The sequence below is a fragment of the Misgurnus anguillicaudatus genome, chromosome 8 (genome assembly GCF_027580225.2).
Source record: "Misgurnus anguillicaudatus chromosome 8, ASM2758022v2, whole genome shotgun sequence".
NCBI classification, from domain to species: domain Eukaryota; kingdom Metazoa; phylum Chordata; class Actinopteri; order Cypriniformes; family Cobitidae; genus Misgurnus; species Misgurnus anguillicaudatus.
In genome coordinates, this window is record NC_073344.2 from 39,411,268 (window position 1) to 39,431,888 (window position 20,621).

The 20,621-nt window shown below is 39.2% G+C and overlaps 1 protein-coding gene across 2 annotated transcripts in view; it reads left to right on the forward strand.

Moving 5' to 3' along the window:
- LOC129450328 (uncharacterized) overlaps window positions 1-20,621 on the forward strand; it is a 35,752-nt gene that overhangs the window by 10,304 nt on the left and 4,827 nt on the right. Inside the window, exons 6-9 of one of the 2 annotated variants that reach the window (XM_073870902.1) lie at window positions 570-629; window positions 711-755; window positions 1,221-3,638; window positions 7,472-7,608. In XM_073870902.1, coding sequence (XP_073727003.1) covers window positions 7,568-7,608 — 41 coding nt within the window. In that variant the 5' untranslated portion in view covers window positions 570-629; window positions 711-755; window positions 1,221-3,638; window positions 7,472-7,567. Of the gene's footprint in view, window positions 1-6; window positions 630-710; window positions 756-1,220; window positions 3,639-7,471; window positions 7,609-20,621 lie in introns of those variants that run through there. The other variant, XM_055213006.2, reaches the window with a different exon arrangement.

The window sequence follows — 20,621 nt, forward strand, 5'->3', positions numbered from 1 at the left end:
GTAATAGGTTTGCCTTTCATAGAATGCTTGGTCGTAAACAAAGATGATGGTTGCTTGTACATTTGCTAGATGAAAAAGTAAACATTGTGAAGACAAAATTATTGGCTTTTATTAGTTACACCTGCGCTTACTTTGCTACTTCCTGGAAAAACTGACTTAACTGCCTGCTGCAACATGGGTCCATTAACCAGAAATGATACCAGGAATAGAATTAAAATAGTTTCAACACACTATACTAAGTTTGCACGTAGAACATCAAGACCTAGCCAAGCCGCGCCACCTAGTGGCTCCGCTCAACTTTAATTTCATTCCACCACATAAAAAGCGGATGGTCATATCAGGCTCAGTAAGGCCACCCTCACAACATAAGCAGTACACTTACCCCCCACCCCTGCCACAACAGCTCTGCCCAACCTCAGTAAGCCCCCCTCCCTTCTTTGTATATTAGTCCCATGTCCACCCTACTCTCTTCTGTATTGTATTCCCTTGAATCTGAAACTATTGTACAAAGTACAATTCACAATAAACATAAAAATACCTGTTGTAACTCGTCCTTTGTATTCTATCAGGCCTTGAGCATGGAAGAGCAAGGACAGAGGCTTCCTGTGATTTTGGTTGATGGCCCCAAGGTCACTTTTCTTTATTATCAAATAAGTTTTCTACTGCAAAAGCATCACAAAATGCAAACAAGTTTGTCTTGTCTGTTTCAGGCTTTGAGAGTGGAGAAAGAAGAGGAGCCACCAGTGAAAACAATGGTAACATATTTTACTATTTAAGACTGGCAAATAGCACAAAGGATTAGTAATGTTAATAGTATAAAAGGACATACAGTGAATTTTGTCTAACTTTAGATCTAGTTATTGTAAACAGAATGTTGACCCAATTCTGAATGTGCTCTGCAAAATGTAGTCATGAAGTTTCACTTCTGATTTTAGCCAGTCTATTTCTTTGTTGGTATGACACACAGATCTTCCAGAATTATTGAATTTTAGTACAAAACAAAATGACTGTTATGGAGAAGCAATATTTAGTATGAAAGGTGGTGGTGTGGCCAACTGGTAAATGTTATTATAAATGCAAAATGGTCACAAATTAATGCCAATGAATACATGACATGTGAAGGCTTTCTCATAACTATCCTCCTGTTAGTGAGATTTTTCTTGTCTTGTTTCTATCATCAGTAATATTTATTTACATTCATTGTTTTTTACCTCATGCAGAATATTGAAGACATGCAGGAAGCGAGCAATTTGGTAGCACAGCTGAAGGAACAGAACCTCTTCAAAGGTGAGGTCCAGGTGCCACGCTTCCTTGGCATGGAAGACAGCGAGGCTGTAGAGTCACTGGAGAATTTCATTTTTAATGGTGACACCTTAAATGCTGATGAAAAGCATGAAATTATGGATCCGTTCGTTTTTAATTTGGAGTATTTTGAGGACATGGAATTGTTTTTTCAAAAAATTGAAAATACAACGATTAAAGTCCATTGTGGCTTGTTAAAGCATGTGTTATATGAGAAATGTGTTACATGAGAAACGTCTAAAATGAATGTGTTATATGAGAAATGTTACATAAATGTGTTCAATGAGAAATGTGTTACATGAGAAACGTCTTAAATGAATGTTACATGAGAAATGTGTTACATGAATGTGTTCAATGAGAAATGTGTTAATGAGAAACGTCTTAAATGAATGTGTTAAATGAGAAACGTCTTAAATGAATGTGTTAAATGAGAAACGTCTTAAATAAAAAATGAATTATTAATCTGCTGTCTTTTTGTTAAAGGTGTTTATTATTATTATTAAAACGGGGACATAGGGAAGGAGATTGTTGTAACGCATTGATTTACAATAATTAATTTGCAATGTTTACGTGTGTGTTTAAACACTGTGTAGTATGCATGTATGTATAAAGTAATGTTTATAATGTACAATTGATTGTGTGCTGTGTTTGTATCTCATACCGGTTTGATTTGTAAATATACAAAGAACAACATAAAAAATAGACTCATAAGGCACTTCTTTAATTTATTGTTAATACCCCTGGTTTAGGGTCAAGGACGCGACTGAACCACCAATTTAGTGTAAATAAAGGTATATTTGTACTTTTTACACCTTTTAATTGCATTTCTAGCGAGAAATTAGTATTGTAGTTTTCAAATATGTGATTAGTTATCACAAAGGCGCCCTCTGTTTAAATTTCAAACACGCTGCCTTAGAAGTGTGTCCGAAAGTCTTTCTCTGAGCTACCTTCATGCCTCCGAAGTCATTTCCTCATGAGGCAGCGAGGCAACGAGTCACTGCCTTGAGTTTTCGGACGCAGCATTAATGTACGTCCACGCATAGGTATCTCGGGAGACAGGAAGAAAACCAAACATTGAATTCGGACATGCTTTGATGCCTTGCTGCCTTGGAAAGCTGCCTCAGAAGGCAGCAATTTAGAGTTTTCGGACGCAGCCTTAGACAGGGTACTCCACTATAAACAATTATACAAAGGAAATAGACAGCATTTGCACAAACACTATCGTTTTTCTTCTTTAACTTTTACTTCTTCCAAGAACAGAAAGCCCTGGAGCATGTTTGTTTGATTCCTATTCTTTGTTGTCTTGTTGTTTGTTCTAAACTGTGTTTGCAATGGTGGATCAGTTACTTTTCTTCACCTATCCTTATGTTTTAATGTACTGTAAATGTCGCCATATCAGTGCTGCCCTGACAGCCTGTTAGACTAATAAATTGAATAAGAAATCATTTGTATTGCGTATAGTGAGTATACTCGAAAAGCTGCGCGGACAAGTGCGCGCGCGAGCCGGACGCGGACGCGGAAAAAAGGTATACCTCGGCCTTAGTCTACCGATGGATGTACGCAGCACCACCAGAAGTTAAAAACAGAACCGTGAGTAGATGAGCGATGGAGGGAGCGTGGGAACTTATAAATGAACACAAAAACATTATAGATGAGAATAGAGATGACACCAGTTCAGGAAAACTGAAAGTAACTTCTAAAGGATAAAAGTATGTTGTAATTTGTCTCATTACAATATGCTAACTGTATTAACACTATGACTTAACATGTATATATATTTAGTTTAATACAATAATGTGTTACCTGCAACAAGTCAATTATAACCTTATAACTAATCTATTTATTATAAAAGTATTTGTCAGTTATACAGTTTTGGGGAAAATGTATATACAGTAATTGTGTCCAGGCTGATTTAAGATTTGCCCCTAAATTTTCAGTCAGGGCTACAGTATCAAGTCTTTTTTTTTAGTTTAAAATAACGTCTTAAAAATGTTCAGATTTCCAAAGTTAAAGTGTAATGTTTGTGTATCTGTTTTTTTTCTTTAATCCAAATTATAACTAATTTTAAAGAAAATGAAGTAAATTTATAAACATGTTCTAATACTGATATTAATATACCACATGGTCCTAATTCAAATTATTATGCACCGTAATATTTAAGAAAAAAATCTGGTGAACTAAGACTAATTTTGTTTCTGACAGAAACTGAACTGAGCAAGATTGCTTCAGCATCAAGTGAAGAAAGCTCAACAGCACAATATGAATCTGATGACGCTGTTCTTCTGAGTGATGATAGCGCTACAAGAAAAAGAAGAGCTGAAGATGAAGCTGGAAGTGTGAGTGTGTTTTGTGCTTTGCAGGTTATTTTATGGTAGTACAAATTTAGCAATGTGACTTTAAAAAAATAAAAAATACTAACTTTGCACCTATCCAGTCACTGATCCTGGCATTGGTGATTGGATTACGAGTGGTCAGTGGATATACATCTGTATTCATCTCGCCATGGCTTTTTCTGTACGTTGTCAGATTGAGAAGGAAGTGTCTTGTTTTATGACAATATACATAACACAACGTCAGTGTGTTAATGCATTAGTTAAATGCCAAGGTTTAAAGGAGCATTACACCCGTGGAAACATTAATCTTTATTGAAAGTGGATCATATTTGTAGTCAAAATGTAAAACATTTCGATTTTGGTGCCTATTTGACCGAGAAAAGGAGTGTTTGTAGTCTCACCCCCTCAACAAAGATATAGGACTTCCTGCTTTCAATGATGCAAAATTATGATTTTTACATCATTGAAAGAAGGAAGTGCAACACTGAAATCCATAATTCTCCTGTCTCAGGGGAAACTTGGGGAATGATGCATGACCATTCAAAAACATGACTGGGTTGCTAACTATACAAAGCTTAATGCAAATGGGTGAAGTGTCCCTTTAATGAAAGACAACCATTGCATGTTAAAGGAAAACTACACCGTTTTTCAATATTTTACTATGTTCTTACCTCAACTTAGACGAAATTATACATCCCTGTTTTTTTCAATGCATGCAGTTCATCTTTGTACAGCGTGTCGTGAATATGTTTAGCTTTTAGCCTAGCCCCATTCATTCCTTAGGATCCAAACAGGGATGAATTTAGAAGCCACCAAACACTTCCATGTTTTCCCTATATAAAGACAGTAGTAGTTACAGTATTGTTCAAAATAATAGCAGTACAAGGTGACTAACCAGAATAATCAAGGTTTTTAGTATATTTTTTATTGCTAAGTGGCAAACAAGTTACCAGTAGGTTCAGTAGATTCTCAGAAAACAAATGAGACCCAGCATTCATGATATGCACGCTCTTAAGGCTGTGCAATTGGGCAATTAGTTGAAAGGGGTGTGTTCAAAAAAATAGCAGTGTGGCATTCAATCACTGAGGTCATCAATTTTGTGAAGAAACAGGTGTGAATCAGGTGGCCCCTATTTAAGGATGAAGCCAACACTTGTTGAACATGCATTTGAAAGCTGAGGATGGGTCGTTCAAGACATTGTTCAGAAGAACAGCGTACTTTGATTAAAAAGTTGATTGGAGAGGGGAAAACCTATAAAGAGGTGCAAAAAATGATAGGCTGTTCAGCTAAAATGATCTCCAATGCCTTAAAATGGAGAGCAAAACCAGAGAGACGTGGAAGAAAACGGAAGACAACCATCAAAATGGATAGAAGAATAACCAGAATGGCAAAGGCTCAGCCAATGATCACCTCCAGGATGATCAAAGACAGTCTGGAGTTACCTGTAAGTACTGTGACAGTTAGAAGACGTCTGTGTGAAGCTAATCTATTTTCAAGAATCCCCCGCAAAGTCCCTCTGTTAAAAAAAAGGCATGTGTAGAAGATTTGCCAAATAACACATCAACTGGCCTAAAGAGAAATGGAGGAACATTTTGTGGACTGATGAGAGTAAAATTGTTCTTTTTGGGTCCAAGGGCCACAGGCAGTTTGTGAGAAGACCCCCAAACTCTGAATTCAAGCCACAGTACACAGTGAAGACAGTGAAGCATGGAGGTGCAAGCATCATGAAATGGGCATGTTTCTCCTACTATGGTGTTGGGCCTATTTATCGCATACCAGGGATCATGGATCAGTTTGCATATGTTAAAATACTTAAAGAGGTCATGTTGCCCTATGCTGAAGAGGACATGCCCTTGAAATGGTTGTTTCAACAAGACAATGACCCAAAACACACTAGTAAACGGGCAAAGTCTTGGTTCCAAACCAACAAAATTAATGTTATGGAGTGGCCAGCCCAATCTCCAGACCTTAATCCAATTGAGAACTTGTGGGGTGATATCAAAAATGCTGTTTCTGAAGCAAAACCAAGAAATGTGAATGAATTGTGGAATGTTGTTAAAGAATCATGGAGTGGAATAACAGCTGAGAGGTGCCACAAAAGTTGGTTGACTCCATGCCACACAGATGTCAAGCAGTTTTAAAAAACTGTGGTCATACAACTAAATATTAGTTTAGTGATTCACAGGATTGCTAAATCCCAGAAAAAAAAATGTTTGTACAAAATAGTTTTGAGTTTGTACAGTCAAAGGTAGACACTGCTATTTTTTTGAACACACCCCTTTAAACTAAATGCCCAATTGCATAGCCTTAAGAGCGTGCATATCATGAATGCTGGGTCTTGTTTGTTTTCTGAGAATCTACTGAACCTACTGGTAACTTGTTTGCCACGTAGCAATAAAAAATATACTAAAAACCTTGATTATTCTGGTTAGCAGTGCTGGGCAAGCTACTTGGAAAATGTAGTGAGCTAAGCTACCAGTTACTTTACATTAAATGAAGCTTCACTACACTGAAGCTACCCCCCTGGGAAATGTAGCAAGCTAAGCTACATCAATAGTAGCTTGCTACATCCAAGCTACTTTTTTATTTTTAACCAGTTTTTATTATGTAATTATTTATTCAGTTTCAATTTATAATTTTGGTAATTATAGGCAATACAAGCTTAATGTAGGCCTAGGTACTTCACATTTTGGGGCTGTTTGCTAGACTTATCCTACTCCCAGAATAAAATGCATGTTTGAGCTGTCTTTATTTAAAAACACCTGGCCCTGACATATCTTAACACAAGGGTCTCCAACGGCGGCCCGCAGGCAGCAGGTAGCCTGCACAGAGTCTGTGAGGTGCCCGCCAAAGCACATTTTATGAATAGTTTCAATTGTAATATTTATTACATGTTTTTATATTAGCTTGGCTTGATGACATAACCCAGTCAGAGGTAGAGCACGAGTCTTCACAGAATGCGAGTGGTGATGTTTTGTATGAATGAAGGCTGCACAACTCGAAAATATGAAACAAACGACGTCCTATGCCGATTCAAATGACGCGCTTATTCTCAAATTCAGGACGACTTCAGAAATGTTTGGAAAATTGTAGCTTGTGTGGAAGCTACCTCACTACTTGGTCAAAAAAAAGAGCTTATAGCTACTGAAAAGCTATTTGATTTAGAAAGCAGCTAAGCTACTGCCAAGCTACTGAAAAATGTAGTTAAACTACTAGCTTCGCTACTTGTAGTGAAGCTACTGCCCGGCACTGCTGGTTAGTCACATTGTACTGCTATTATTTTGAACAATACTGTACACCAGTAAGTATGGTGGCACAAAATAAAACATGGCGATTTTTTTTAAGCGGATAAAAAGAGAACTATGTTGTATGGCAGAAGACCACTAGTTTGCAGCACTTGGACCTCTGGCGCAGTAACATCATCAACATGATGATGTGCTTTTCCGCCATACAATATAGTTCTCTTTTTTATTCACTTAAAAAAAACGGCAGGTTTTATTTTGTGCCACCATACTTACTCGTGTAACTACTCATGTAGCAGTCCTTATATAGGGAAAACATGGAAGTGTTTGGTGGCTTCTAAATTCATCCCTGTTTGGATTCTAAGGAATGAATGGGGCTAGGCTAAAGATGAACTGCACACATTGAAAAAAGACAGGGATGAATTATTTTGTTTGTTAAGGTAAGAACATAGTAAAATATTGAAAAACGGTGTAGTTTTCCTTTAATGCTTTATGCAGGGCCACTGTCTGAGCAGCACACACTTAATTTGACAGGTTCCTGCGGTGGATATGGTTGTTGTTTATAATAATATAATATTGTGTAACTGTTTGCAGCTGGTCCAAAAGATCTTGCAGACCAAACCTGGTGGGGATGCAATCATCAGAGAATACAACAAAACCAAAAGTTTGTCTGACAGCACCAGGAGAAAGATGATCAACATTCTTACTGCAGATTTGACTGAGAAGCACAGGTAACACTTATTTTAAAGGACACGTTCGGTGTTTTACACTTAAAGCCCTGTTTTCAGATTGTTTATGATGAAATAGAACGGTTATGACTGAAATTTCGACATATGCGGCTGCCCCGAGAATTTTCGGGTGTTTGTGTTTTACCTCCCACCTTTACAATGGGTTTAATGGTGCACTGGAACAATCCTTCCTAAAATGCATTAAACTTTCATTTACAAAGACGTGAAACTCACCGAGTGGTCAGGGGTGTTCACTGATATGCTCACACAAAAATTGCTGCAAAAGACACATTCCAACAGGTGCTGTGAGGTACGGTATTACTCCGGGAACCCATTTGTATTCTTGCAATTGGCAAAGGTGGATTATCGCCACCACCTGGGCTGGAGTGTTTATTATTTAAGCTCTCAGCGGAAGAATGGATGGGTGTGAGGCGTTTGGAAAAATAGGTCCACATGTTTACAACGAATGCTAAAACACCTGTTGGAAAGCATCTTTTGCAGCGATTTTTGTTTGAGCATATCAGTGAACACCCCTGACCACTCGATGAGTTTCACGTCTTTGTAAACGAAAGTTTCATGCATTTTAGGAAGGATTGTTCTAGTGCACCTATACACCCATTGTAGAGGTGGGAGGTGATAGAACAAACACCCGAAAATTCTCGGGGCAACCGCATACAGGGAGTGCAGAATTATTAGGCAAGTTGTATTTTTGAGTATTTCTTTTGTTATTGTACAACTACAATGCTCTTGGTCAATTCAAAATGTTAACAAACCCTCAAACCTGAACATTTAAGTAGTAAAAGTGAAATTTTGGCTTTATTAAGAGAATATTTCTATGTACATCATTATTAGGCAACTACTAGTGTGCAGAATTATTAGGCAACTAAATGAAAAACAAAGATTTTACCATCTCATTTGTTTTTTTTTTTAAACTGTTAAAGTGAGAATAATAAACAAACTCTACATTTACAAAAAAAATTATAAAACAATAAAAATTAAAAAAAATATATAGACTCAGTGACCAATATAGCCACCCTTCTTTTCGATAACAGTCACAAGCCTTCCATTCACGGATTCAGTCAGTTTCTTGATCTGGTCTGAACCAACATTTTGTGCAGACGCAACCACAGCCTCCCGGACACTGTTCGGAGAGGTGTGCTGTTTGCCTTCACTGTAGATGTCCTGCTTAAGAAGGGATCAAAAGGTCTCAATAGGGTTTAAGTCAGGTGAAGAAGGGGGCCATGTCATTAGTTTTTCATCTTTAAGGCCTTTACTGGCCAGTCATGCAGTGGAGTACTTTGATGTATGTGTTGGAGCGTTGTCTTACAAAATAATCAGTCTTCTTGAAAGATGCAAACTTTTTCCTGTACCACTGCTTGAAGAAAGTGTCTTCTACATTACAGGCAGGCAGGCACAGACAGGTATTATTAAACATGAGCTTGTTGGACCTTTTTGGGTGGAAAATGGAAATAAAAAACAACTCTCAGACTTACTGCCAATTTTTAGAAGACACTTTCTTCAAGCAGTGGTACAGGAAAAAATCTGCATCTTTCAATAAGACTTTTTTATGCAAGACAACGCTTCAGCACATGCATCAAAGTACTCAACTGAGTGGCTGGCCAGTAAAGGCCTTAAAGGAGAAAAACTAATGCCATGGCCCCCTTCTTCACCTGACTTGAGCCCTATTGGGACCTTTTGATCCCTTCTTAAGCAGGACATTTACAGTGAAGTTAAACCGTACACCTCTCTGAACAGTGTCTGGGAGGCTGTGGTTGCATCTGCACAAAATGTTGGTTCAGATCAGATCAAGAAACTGACTGAATCCGTGAATGGAAGGCTTGTGACTGTTATTGAAAAGAAGGGTGGCTGTGTTGGTCACTGAGTTTGTATATTTTCTTATTTTGTGTTGTTTTATTGATTTTTTTTGTAAATGTAGAGTTTGTCTATTATTCTCACTTTAACAGTTGAAAAAAAAACAAGTGAGATGGCAAAATCTCTGTTCTCCACCCAGTTGCCCAACAATTCTGCACACTAATAGCTGCCCAACAATGATGTACATAGAAATACTCTCTTAAGAAAGCCAAAATTTCACTTTTACTACTTAAATGTTCATGTTTGAGGGTTTGTTAACATTTTTAATTGACCAAGAGCACTGTAGTTGTACAATAACAAAAGTAATCCTCAAAAATACAACTTGCCTAATAATTCTGCACTCCCTGTATGTTGAAATTTCAGTCAAAACCATTCTATTTCATCATAAACAATCTGAAAACAGGGCTTTAAGTGTAAAATACCGAACTTGTCTTTAAGTACTCTGTACTAGGGCTGCACGATAATAAAAAAAGAATCACGATTCATACATCGGTCTTCTTTCTAAATTATGGCGATTCACTTACAGTATTTCCCTGTATTCAGATGCTGCATTCACGTGTTCATGTATTTACATTACAACAATCCAGGATGCTATATCAGTCAATTTGCTCAAACTCACTGGGTAAAACCAAACCCTATTCATTCACCAATCAGACGCGATCGTTTCTCTGTTCTATCTTCCTCATTTGCGGTGTTCCGCTGTCACTCGCATGACGTATAACAAGGCAACAGATCTAAACACATCGATTTACTTGGTGAATTTGGAGCGGCAATTTTCACACAAAAGAGTGAAAAAACTAGTGCAATTGCGGAAAATCCTGTTGGCGACAGAGAGAATGATGATGCAACAATATTGGTTCTGAAAAAGGCAAAAAGGCACTGGTGCTCCCAACTTTAAAGAGTTAATTCAAAAACATTAATTTTCTCTGTATAAATTATCCTGATAAAACGATGACGGCAGTTCGATAATGTTTACGCACTTTGCGTAATGCTTCGCATGCATATCCAGATGCCGCATGCGGTCTTGGTTTATCTTGGTTTAACTTACAATCACGGTGTCAGTTAGATTTGGAGGAGTGGAGTAAGATGAGGCAACTCAAATTAAAACTCAAATAGGCTTGGAGCCATGTCTGAGATCGACATCTTATAGGAGGGATGCAGTAGTGTTAATTTTGTCACCTATTTTTAATTTAGTCTTAGTCTTTTGCATATCTTTTTTTGTTAGTCAAGTTTTAGTCAACTAAAACGCTTGTCATTTTAGTCAAAAGAAAACTCAATATATCTATGTCAAGTTTTAGTTAAAACATTTTTGTCTTTTTTAAAATAAATTATTTCTGAGATTATTTCTGATAACCATTTCAGTCAAATAGTGTTTCACACATCTCAAATATTGGTTAAATGTCATAATCACCTGACAAAATACACTTGTTGAATGATTTTTGTTGAATGCAACTTTGTTAATGGCGGTGACGTATTTCTATCGCATGTAAATTGCTTCCCCACTTATTCAATGATGGGCGATAGGAAAGCAACCAGACAGTGATCAGTTACTAAATAATAAGCTTTTGTCCTCTGTTGGACTTTAAAGTGTATGTTGCAGGTTAACCACCACTGTCGATTAATGGGTACATAAATCACTCAAGATATGTGTATAATTTTTAAAATGTCTCAAAAATGGTCTTAAAGACCACTTTTTTTTACGTTTTTGGTATTAACGGTTTTTTTAACGCAATTCTGCGATGACGTCACGTTGGGGAGAAGTGGAGAAAGACTCAGCCAGAGCCATAGAGATAGATGAGACATTTATTGCTGTTTAATACTTACGTATATAATTTGGAAATCATATATACATCGTAGGAAATATATAATGTGTTATACTGCAAAGTTACCATGCTAATTATTATTTATGATATATGTGGAGATAAATAAAACTTCGCAAATCTGCTGATTTGATCCATTCATGTCCTGACCACCAGGCTAGAGATTTTTAAACATCCTTAATCCACACTTACTAGTCTATCAAATAATATCTCAAATATATTGTTTTGTGAAATAAAAGGATGCTTTGTTATATTGTTTATGCGATTATAACGAATCACACGATCATTTTATACGCAGCAGCAGTCAGCAGCTGCAGCATACTCGGATCCGACCGCATACATACTGTAATAAACAGGCGTTCGGCGGCTTTTTACATCACGACAGGCTATGCCATTTGAGGAGGAACCGCTCATTGATCACCGTATTTTTATAAATCCTGTACATGTTTGGACCTGCCGAACAGGTTGAGCACTTTTATATACTTTATTGAGCAGAGAGGCTGCCTGCACAGTTTGACCAGCGGGCTGCGCGAACCGGCGCACATCACGCCGCCAGACGGTGTTGCTAATATAACTCGAAATGTATAACTATTATCAGATCGGCCCGGGAAAGTCCCGACTCTCTCGATTGCCATTCCGCTACTGGCTGTAAGAAAGTGAGTGCGTTTGGGTCGCTGGTCCCCGCGAACAGACGTGACGTGCTTCACTCACCTTCCAGGATTAGAGACATGCTGCCAAAACCGTTTGTGCTGAAGATCGCATAAAGTTACACCCATTTCAGGCAGGATCATGGACCCCCTCAAGCCAGCATGCACGAGTATGTTAATTGTTTGTTTAACTTACTTTCTACACGAAGATATGCTAACCTTATGCTATCTGGCTGTCTGCCTATCTCTCTATACTAGCCTATCCATCTGTCTGTCTGTCTATCTATCTGTCTATCTATCTATCTGTCTATCTATCTATCTATCTATGTATGAATGTATGTATGTATGTATGTATGTATTTATCTATCTATTATCTGCGCTATCAGAACTGTACTTTACTCGTCTTTCTATAGTCATTCTCAATGCTCTCAAGGCGGCTTTGGTCAATTCTCTCCCCAGCGTGACGTCATACAGTGCGTTGTGAGGGAAAGGAGAATCATTGCAAATTGCTGTACTTTTTCATACTTTTTCGGGTTTTGTGATACCCAACAACATAAAATACAATGGATAACAGTTTAAATGTTTATTATCAACAAGCAAATTGCACAAATTCGTTGAAAAATTTTACCTGCAAAACGCCCTTTAAGGCGTCCATTTGCATGTTCATAATTAGAGGAAAGGCACGGTATTAAAATTAAACTATTTATTGATCAGATATGAAAAAGTTTTACAGCGCTGGGCAGTCTCAAGGCCACAATAGGCAATCGACTAACCGCCAGCATTTGGAGAAAACAGTTATTTATAAAGTATGTGAAGTCGATCTTCTTCTTAGAATCTCCACCCACAAAGGCTGTTCCCCTCGTACATCTGACTCCATCACCACACCCAATTTTAGCCTGTAGACAAAGATAAACAAACCCAAACAAAGAAAAAAACAACTGTTCTCCACACCACCCTGAGATCCATGCAGTCCTTCACTTCACATATGATTGACTTCAGACAGCATACCATAAGGCTTTCTTAAAAACAAATCATCAACGAAACATTCATCCATTCACAAAAACACAAGCTGTAAGATGAAAGTGATTATTATGTAAAACACACTTCAACGTCATGACATCATCTCACCACTCGCAAAATTGGCCACATGAACAAGGCACACATCAACCTCTCCAGATAGACAAACACACACTACATCTTCCACTGCAATACTACTTCTAAGCAAACACTTTTATCATCATTAAAAAACATCTGTTCAGTATGTTTTCCCTTAGGCCCCTTTTATCTTGAATGATTATCAGATGCACATTCCTAGCTCATCCCCCCTTGCAGCCTCTACACACACGCACACACACACACTGCTTTCTCTCAGCAACCCCCACTCTCAAACACAAACACCTCCTTTCTACATAATAGCTCAGTGCATATGTGTAACACACACAATGTTTATAGAATAAAATGATTAATTAAAGAAATATAAAATGGAACAAAATTAATTTCCACAATTCCCTCTCTTGACCTCTGAAAGAGGTCACACATTTTCTTCTTCCTCCTCAGCCAGGTTCTGTAGGCCTAATGCTATATGGGGGCGGATTATTCTCTTTTTTCTCTATTGCTGACACTATTAATCTGTTGCACAGGGATCTAAGACAGGGAATGCAACAACATCCACAGGTCACCAGGATAGCCACTAATACACCAATGGACACTACTATGGAGGTTACTGTTGCCCTCCACAGTCTATCATACTGCATAAATCAAAGGTGTATGACGTCGTTGAAAAATTTTTTTTTTTTGTGTAATTTAATTCAATTCCCCCATATCTCTGTACACACTAATCTTGTGATGTAGTTTTGGACCTTTTGTCAATTTTCAGATTACCTTCATTGTTTATGCTAAATATTATGGTAATTATAATTGCAGTCATAAATAACCCCTAGGGCCCACAGAACCTTCCAATCTCCATATAGCTTCATCTCTGTGGAAAAATACACTTATGCCTATTGGCAAATACTCAAAAAACAATCATAAATTGAAAAAATTGAAATGTAAAATTAATACTGTAGAATTGTATAAGAAACTTAAAAATTAAATTCAAAAGGAAACATTGAAATGTAAGATTATATAAGAAACTTAAGAAATTAAAAGGTCAATATGATATGTAGCTACCCAGGTTATAATAAATAAACAGTAATTGTGATGTTCAGGTCCCTGAACACTTCTGTCAGGATTTCCACCATCTTATGGAAGTCCAATTTATCTAACCCACACCCCAGCTGTTGGTAAAATTCTCATATGTTGGTAAATCAGTACAATTTTGTTTTGTTATTAAATGAAAAATCAATCTGCCGTCGTCCTCATGGGTAACTGCACATTCACCTGTGTGTTTGTTCTGTCTTACAACCTTTTGTGTACCGTACTTCGCTTTGAATTGTACGGCTATACCTGCTCCGTAGGAACAATCTGTGCAGTGTGCTAAAGGTTCTGTTGCTGGGCTAGGAAAAAATGTCACCTTTTTATGCACAATTTTACAGATTGTCTTTTGAATTTGTTGTTGGTGTTGTGTGGGTGTTACCAATGGTGTTTCACTTCCTGTTTGTTCTCTCTGTATTCCAGCTGATTTACTTTCACTTTCACTTTCAACACTCTCCCTCTCTTGGACCTGAGTCCTCAGGTCCACACCGGTTTCTGTGAGAGACCTGCTGGGATAATCACATTTAACACAAGAAAAGAGATGGAACCAAGTGTCGCCTTTGCCCTGTAGCTGAACACAATGTTAGGTTTTTGCTTTTACTCTCGGTGGCCTGGACCGTCTCGGTTCGGCCCAGCACCGTCTGAACACCTTCACTTTCACTCAATCATCATTTGTAACAGCTTAGTCTTTGTCCCGGTGTCGTGTAGCCTGGCAGGAAAAATGTTTAATCATAGCAGTTAGTTTGTAAAAATAAACATCATTAGTTAGTGGCAGGATTGGATCCTACACCAAGGCGTTCCGTGGGCCTGGAAACTGTCGACCTGTAAGCAATTCAAAGGATGTGAAACCAGAAATCCTGTTAACAGAAGAGCGATTATACATTAATGTAATTGGCAATTCGTCAAGCCATGTTATTATTGTCTGTGCACAGATGTTGTCAAGTCAAGTTTTAATGTCAAAGTCAGGTTCATTATTTCAGCTTTGCTCTGTCATTGGGGTGATAAGCAGCCCCGAAACTATATGTCAATTCCAGTACGTGTTTGTCAATTTTGTCAGATCTAACTTTGTCTTGGGAAACCATGGTTGGGGATATAAGTGGTTTATTAGGCAGTTCACAACAACCACTTCATTAGGTACCTTCACAGCCTTTATTATGTGTCAGGCTTCGCTAGCATTTATTTATTATAGGCCGGCCTTTCCTGGTTTCAAACCCACCTATCTGCCATATGGCAGTTCCATATATACTGCACCAATCACATATGCATAGTCACTATAAATAATCACCCTCTCTTTACCAGTGTAGTGCAAGGCTTTGATAACAGCTATCATTTCAGCTGTCTGTGCTGACTGTTTACCGTTCAACCTACCACTCAGTCTTGTTACAAAATCATTTTCAACCTGTTCAACAACTGCAAACCCTGCCTTTAGCGTACCATCTGATGCTCTAAAACAAAGCCATCCATAAATAACGTGATTACCGGTGGGGGAGTTGTCAGTGGTACCGCGAACAAACCATCTCTCAATTTGTTTGCCTTTTCCGTCAATGGTATGCAGTCATATGGCTCACCCTCATTGATTAGATCCGCCATGTTAACTCCCTCATGCGCATACGTAATGTTGGGGCTTGCCAAAATCTTTGCTAACTTCCGCTGCCTGAGAGGAGAGAAAGTGAAAGCAGTTGAATTTACCAATGACATCACAGAGTGTGTGGTTAGTACTGTAAGTGCATGGCCCATGACAATGTGTGATGTTTTTGTTATCAATTTTGCAAGTCCTGCTGCGTAGCGTGCACATGCTGGCTGTCTTTGTTCAATGGGGTCCAATAAAACACTGCTGTACATCAAAACCTTCCTACCACCTGGCGACTTCTGGTATAACACCCCGTGTGCACTGTTTTGTGTTTCAGATACATCTAAGATGAACGGCTTGGCGTAGTCTGCACAATTCAAATGGGCTGCCTGTGATAGTTGTGCTTTTAGTGAAATGAAGGCCAGCTCTGCCTCTGGGGTCCACAGTAACTCTGCTTTCAGGTTTTTCATGCCCTGCTCTCTCACTAACTCCCTTAAAGGTGCAGTAGCTGACACATACATTGGTATATACTGTCTGCTGAAACCTGTGAGGCCTAGAAATGATAACATATCTTTAACAGTTTCTGGCCTTGGGTGAGAAATGATGCTCTGTCTCTGTTGTGGGGTTAATGTTGAACCCTGCGCTGTTACCATTCTGCCCATAAAGGTCACACATGGTCTGCAAACTTGCAGCTTTTCCCTGCTCACCTTGAAACCTGATGTCTAGCTGTTTCAAAACCAATTTGGTAGCTTTCATGCACGTTTCCATGGACGTGGCTGCTAATAAGAGGTCATCAACATACATAATCAATACACATCCTTCAGGTAGTACACATTTGGTCAGTTCTTGTTGCAACACCTGATTAAAAATTCCTGGGGACAGAACAAACCCCTGGGGCAAACGATTATAGGTTTATTGGCGCCCCCTGTAGGTGAAAGCAAAACATGGTTTACATTCATCAGCAATGGGTACGCAGAAAAAGACATTAGCCAAATCAATGCATGTGAACCATTAATGTTCAGGCAACAAATTGGACAGGGCCACATATGGGTTTGGTACATTCAGTGTTCCTGTCTCCACCAAGGTGTTTATAGCCCTGAGATCATGTACTAACCTGTACTTGTTTGAGCCAGGTGTTGGTACAGGGAAAATTGGTGTGTTCCATTCAGAAAATGTTGGAGTTAAAACTTGTTTACACAATAAACCTTCTACTGTAGCCCTCACCCCTTCCTCTGCATCTGGCTTATTTCTATATTGAGGAACCCATACTGGCTCTGAGGTGGATAGTTTGAATGAGACTGGGGTAATGTTACAAAAACCCACATCTGTGGGGCCTTGTGACCATAGGTCATGTGGCATGCTTTCAATCATTTGTTCTGTGCCCTCACCGTCTGTGTTTTCCCTACCATGACTTCTGGCCAGCTGCTCATGTTTTAAAATTGCGACATCCTCAGTTTGTTGTTTGATTTAATACACATCATGGCTATGTGAATGCCATACCCCTGTGATGTGTGTTTTCTGCCAATCAGTAATTGTCAGAAGTTTCTTAACCATACTGCCTAGCTCTCTAGCCTCATGATTAGGATGCAATGCCAGTGAAATGTGAGGTGCAGCTGTGTCAGACATTTTGTACCATTCTTCTTGTTCTGCTGATAAGATTATTGGGGCTGCCACACCCTGTTGGCCCACAAATGTGCCATCACCCACCAACCTCCACTTGGTTCCCTCAATGGTCTGAAAAAGTTCCTCATAGGTTGTGGTATCAAACCTGTCATAAAACATAGTACAATGTAATGGATCTATGGGTGGTAGAAATAGGGCTATGTCTTTTATCCATGGCTTATATGTGTTGTAAAGGGTCACTACACTATTACTGGACATCTCATCTTCCCAATCTGTCTCTAGTTCTGCCCAATAAATGTCAACTGACTCTTTATACTTTCCCCCCACCAACATCCATTGATTTCCTGTCTCTGTTGACCCCAATGAACAATTTATGGTATTCCCATCAGGAAATCCGACTATGACACCATCTGGTGAGCATAGTATGCTGGCCCCTAATTTAATTAGCAAGTCTCTGCCCAGTAAAGGAATGGGTGCATTGGAGGAGTACAGAAATGAATGCGAGACAGATTGATTAGCAATTGTTGTTGGTAAATGTTTAGTTAATGGCCACTTTTCAATTTCACCAGAGAAACCCATCACACTCACTGTTTTATTACTCAGATCTTTTGACTGTATAGTGCCTCTTATTACAGTGGAGTATGTAGCTCCAGTATCCACAAGAGCTTTTAGTGGTGTATCGTTTACAACTACGTCTATGAGGGGCTCAGCCATTCCCCTCATAGTGGGTCTCTGTGTGCCCCATCATTCCTCTGCACCATCACCCTGACCCCATGATGGGTGCACAGGCGCCATTAAATCAGGTGATGATGAGTTGTGTGGCGCTGGTGGTCCCCTGGCAAAACCACCATTTCCACGCCCGCCACCTCCTCTATTGGGACCCCATCCCCTTGCATTTGGTGCGTTAAGTGGATACCTTACACCGGAATATTGGGGCTGTGGCCCAGCTTGAGGGCATCTACGGGCCCAATGACCTTTTTGTCCGCACACATAACATGTACTACCTCCAGGGCCGCCGTATCCTCCCCTGTTCACGCTACCCCTACCTCTGGGAGCCCCTCTATACTGTTGATACCCTCCCCAGAGATTCCCTGAATATGGTGGGCCTGTATATGGATCTGGTGAGCCATACTGGTTTGGATACTGGTTGGGTCTCTGCTCATTGGGGTGACCTGAAGTGGTGGGTGGTTGGGCTTGTTGTGGCATTTGTTTCTTTTTGTTAGTAGCCTGTTTTGCTTGCTCCAATTGTAATTTAAGTAGTTCATTTTTCAATTTATCAACCTCAGCCAACTCTTTGTTAGATTTATCTAAGGCCTTTTCTATGTAAAATATCAAATGTCTCTCCCATAGTTCATTAGAAGCTGATGGGATGTCTGGATTATTTTCCATGGTGTGTTTGACTCCAGCTGGTGCACCTGCCATTACAGCTGACCTGAATATGTCCCTGGTGACTGGGTTATTTAACCCATTTTCTTCTGTTAATTGTTCCCATTCAGCATTACATCTGAAATAATAAGCTGCTCCTGTCTCATCTGGTTTAATTTTGAATTTGATATTTTGGTACACTGTTGGTGGAGTGGGAAACTGGGCCCTAAGCGCCTTACCGATGTCTGTACTCACCGTACTATACAATGCTTCGTTGTCTGTCAATGTCAAATTGGCATTTTCTTCAAAATCTTGTACTTGAGCTTTACTTAAAATTTGCCCTAACAGACATCTGATATCACCCACGGCCAGAGCTACACCATGACTCATTGTAATTAATTTATTTAACCATCTCCCTCCACCACTAGTGATTGGTGGTAGTTTACTCATTATAGCAGTAAGATCACTATGTGTCCATGGTTGATATTTTGTAGTTCCTTTGTGCACCACTATGGGAAATTGTGTACCATCTACCTTATCTTGGTCTGGTTCTCCGAAAAGTTGTGAGGTGGCTGTTGGAAGTGGTACTGGCTCTATGTTTAATAACTTACTCCTCAGTGATTGAGATGCTACCCACTGATGAACTTGATGTTTCCGCTCGCTTCCTGTGTCTGGTCTCTCTACATTTAGTTGGCCCTGTGACTCGTGATCAGAAAGTGGGTGGTAGTTTAAGCCTGATCTGGTGCCTGACCTCTCAAGAAACATTTCACCTTGCATAGAGACTCTCAGGGGTTCTTTTGAATCTATTAAGCTGTGCTTATTACGGTCATGCTCTAACACTATTTTCCTTAGTTGCTTAACTTCTCTTTTCATCCCTTCCATTCTTTTATGTTCTTTGCTATGTCTTAATTCTGCTGATGTTTCTGAAGCGTGACTACGAACACTCTGTGCTTTAGAGTGTGTGCCGTGTTCATTCTGTTCACTGGCTTCAGAACGGTTATCTAACTCTTCCTCTTCCTCATTCTCTTGGCCGAGACCACCAAATGTGTCACCCTCAGGGCCCCCACATGCTCCATGTGCAACATTGACATCACCACCACTGGGCGGGTGTATCACTGGTGTCTTTGGTGAATATGGTTGCAGTAGATCAATAGGTTTTTCAACAACCATAGACTTTCTAGGAGAAGACATAAACTCTCCCTGTTTCATAACAGTTTGTCTTAGTTTGTACAGTTCATGTTTTATTTCTTTTAGTTCTTCACTATCCTCTACATCTACATGACTGCTATTAATTTGAAAAACAGGCTGTTGCATTGGGGCTTTGGCTTCCTCATAAGGAGGAGGTGTGGGCAAGGAGGGATAGATCGATTTCACTGGGGGTGGAGCTGGAGGAGGAGCCGTAGGTGTCACACTTGAGTCTGGTTGACTGTTTCCTTGTTCAACCTTTTGCTTTGCAGCAGCACCACTGTCAACTTCGCCTTTTTTATTTGATTTAATAGCCTGCATGGCAGCAGCAACCAGAGCTAATCTCGTCCAAATTCTCAACTCTTTCTCTACGTTTGTCACATTTGGCCCTTTACCAAACCACTTTTTTCCTTCTGCTTTTACAATCTTAATTTTGTTTACCAGTCTATGTTCCATGGCAAAAAGAATAGGCGTGAGAGGAACTCTCTTTTTCTCCTCTGCCTCCCAACAGTTTTCTTCTCTCAACGTGTTCCACGCTAATGCAACCTCTTTTTGTCTTTTCTTAACATCTTTAGGATCAGTTTGGGCCATCATTAATTTAATTTTTTTTTTTTTTTGCCATTGTACATACACTGGCGAACACCCATACTCATCACACTCTTTCTGAAATTCAGCCATTCTTTATACAACTGTAAATACAATTCCTCTATTTATATAATGTCAAAATGAAATATACCCAAA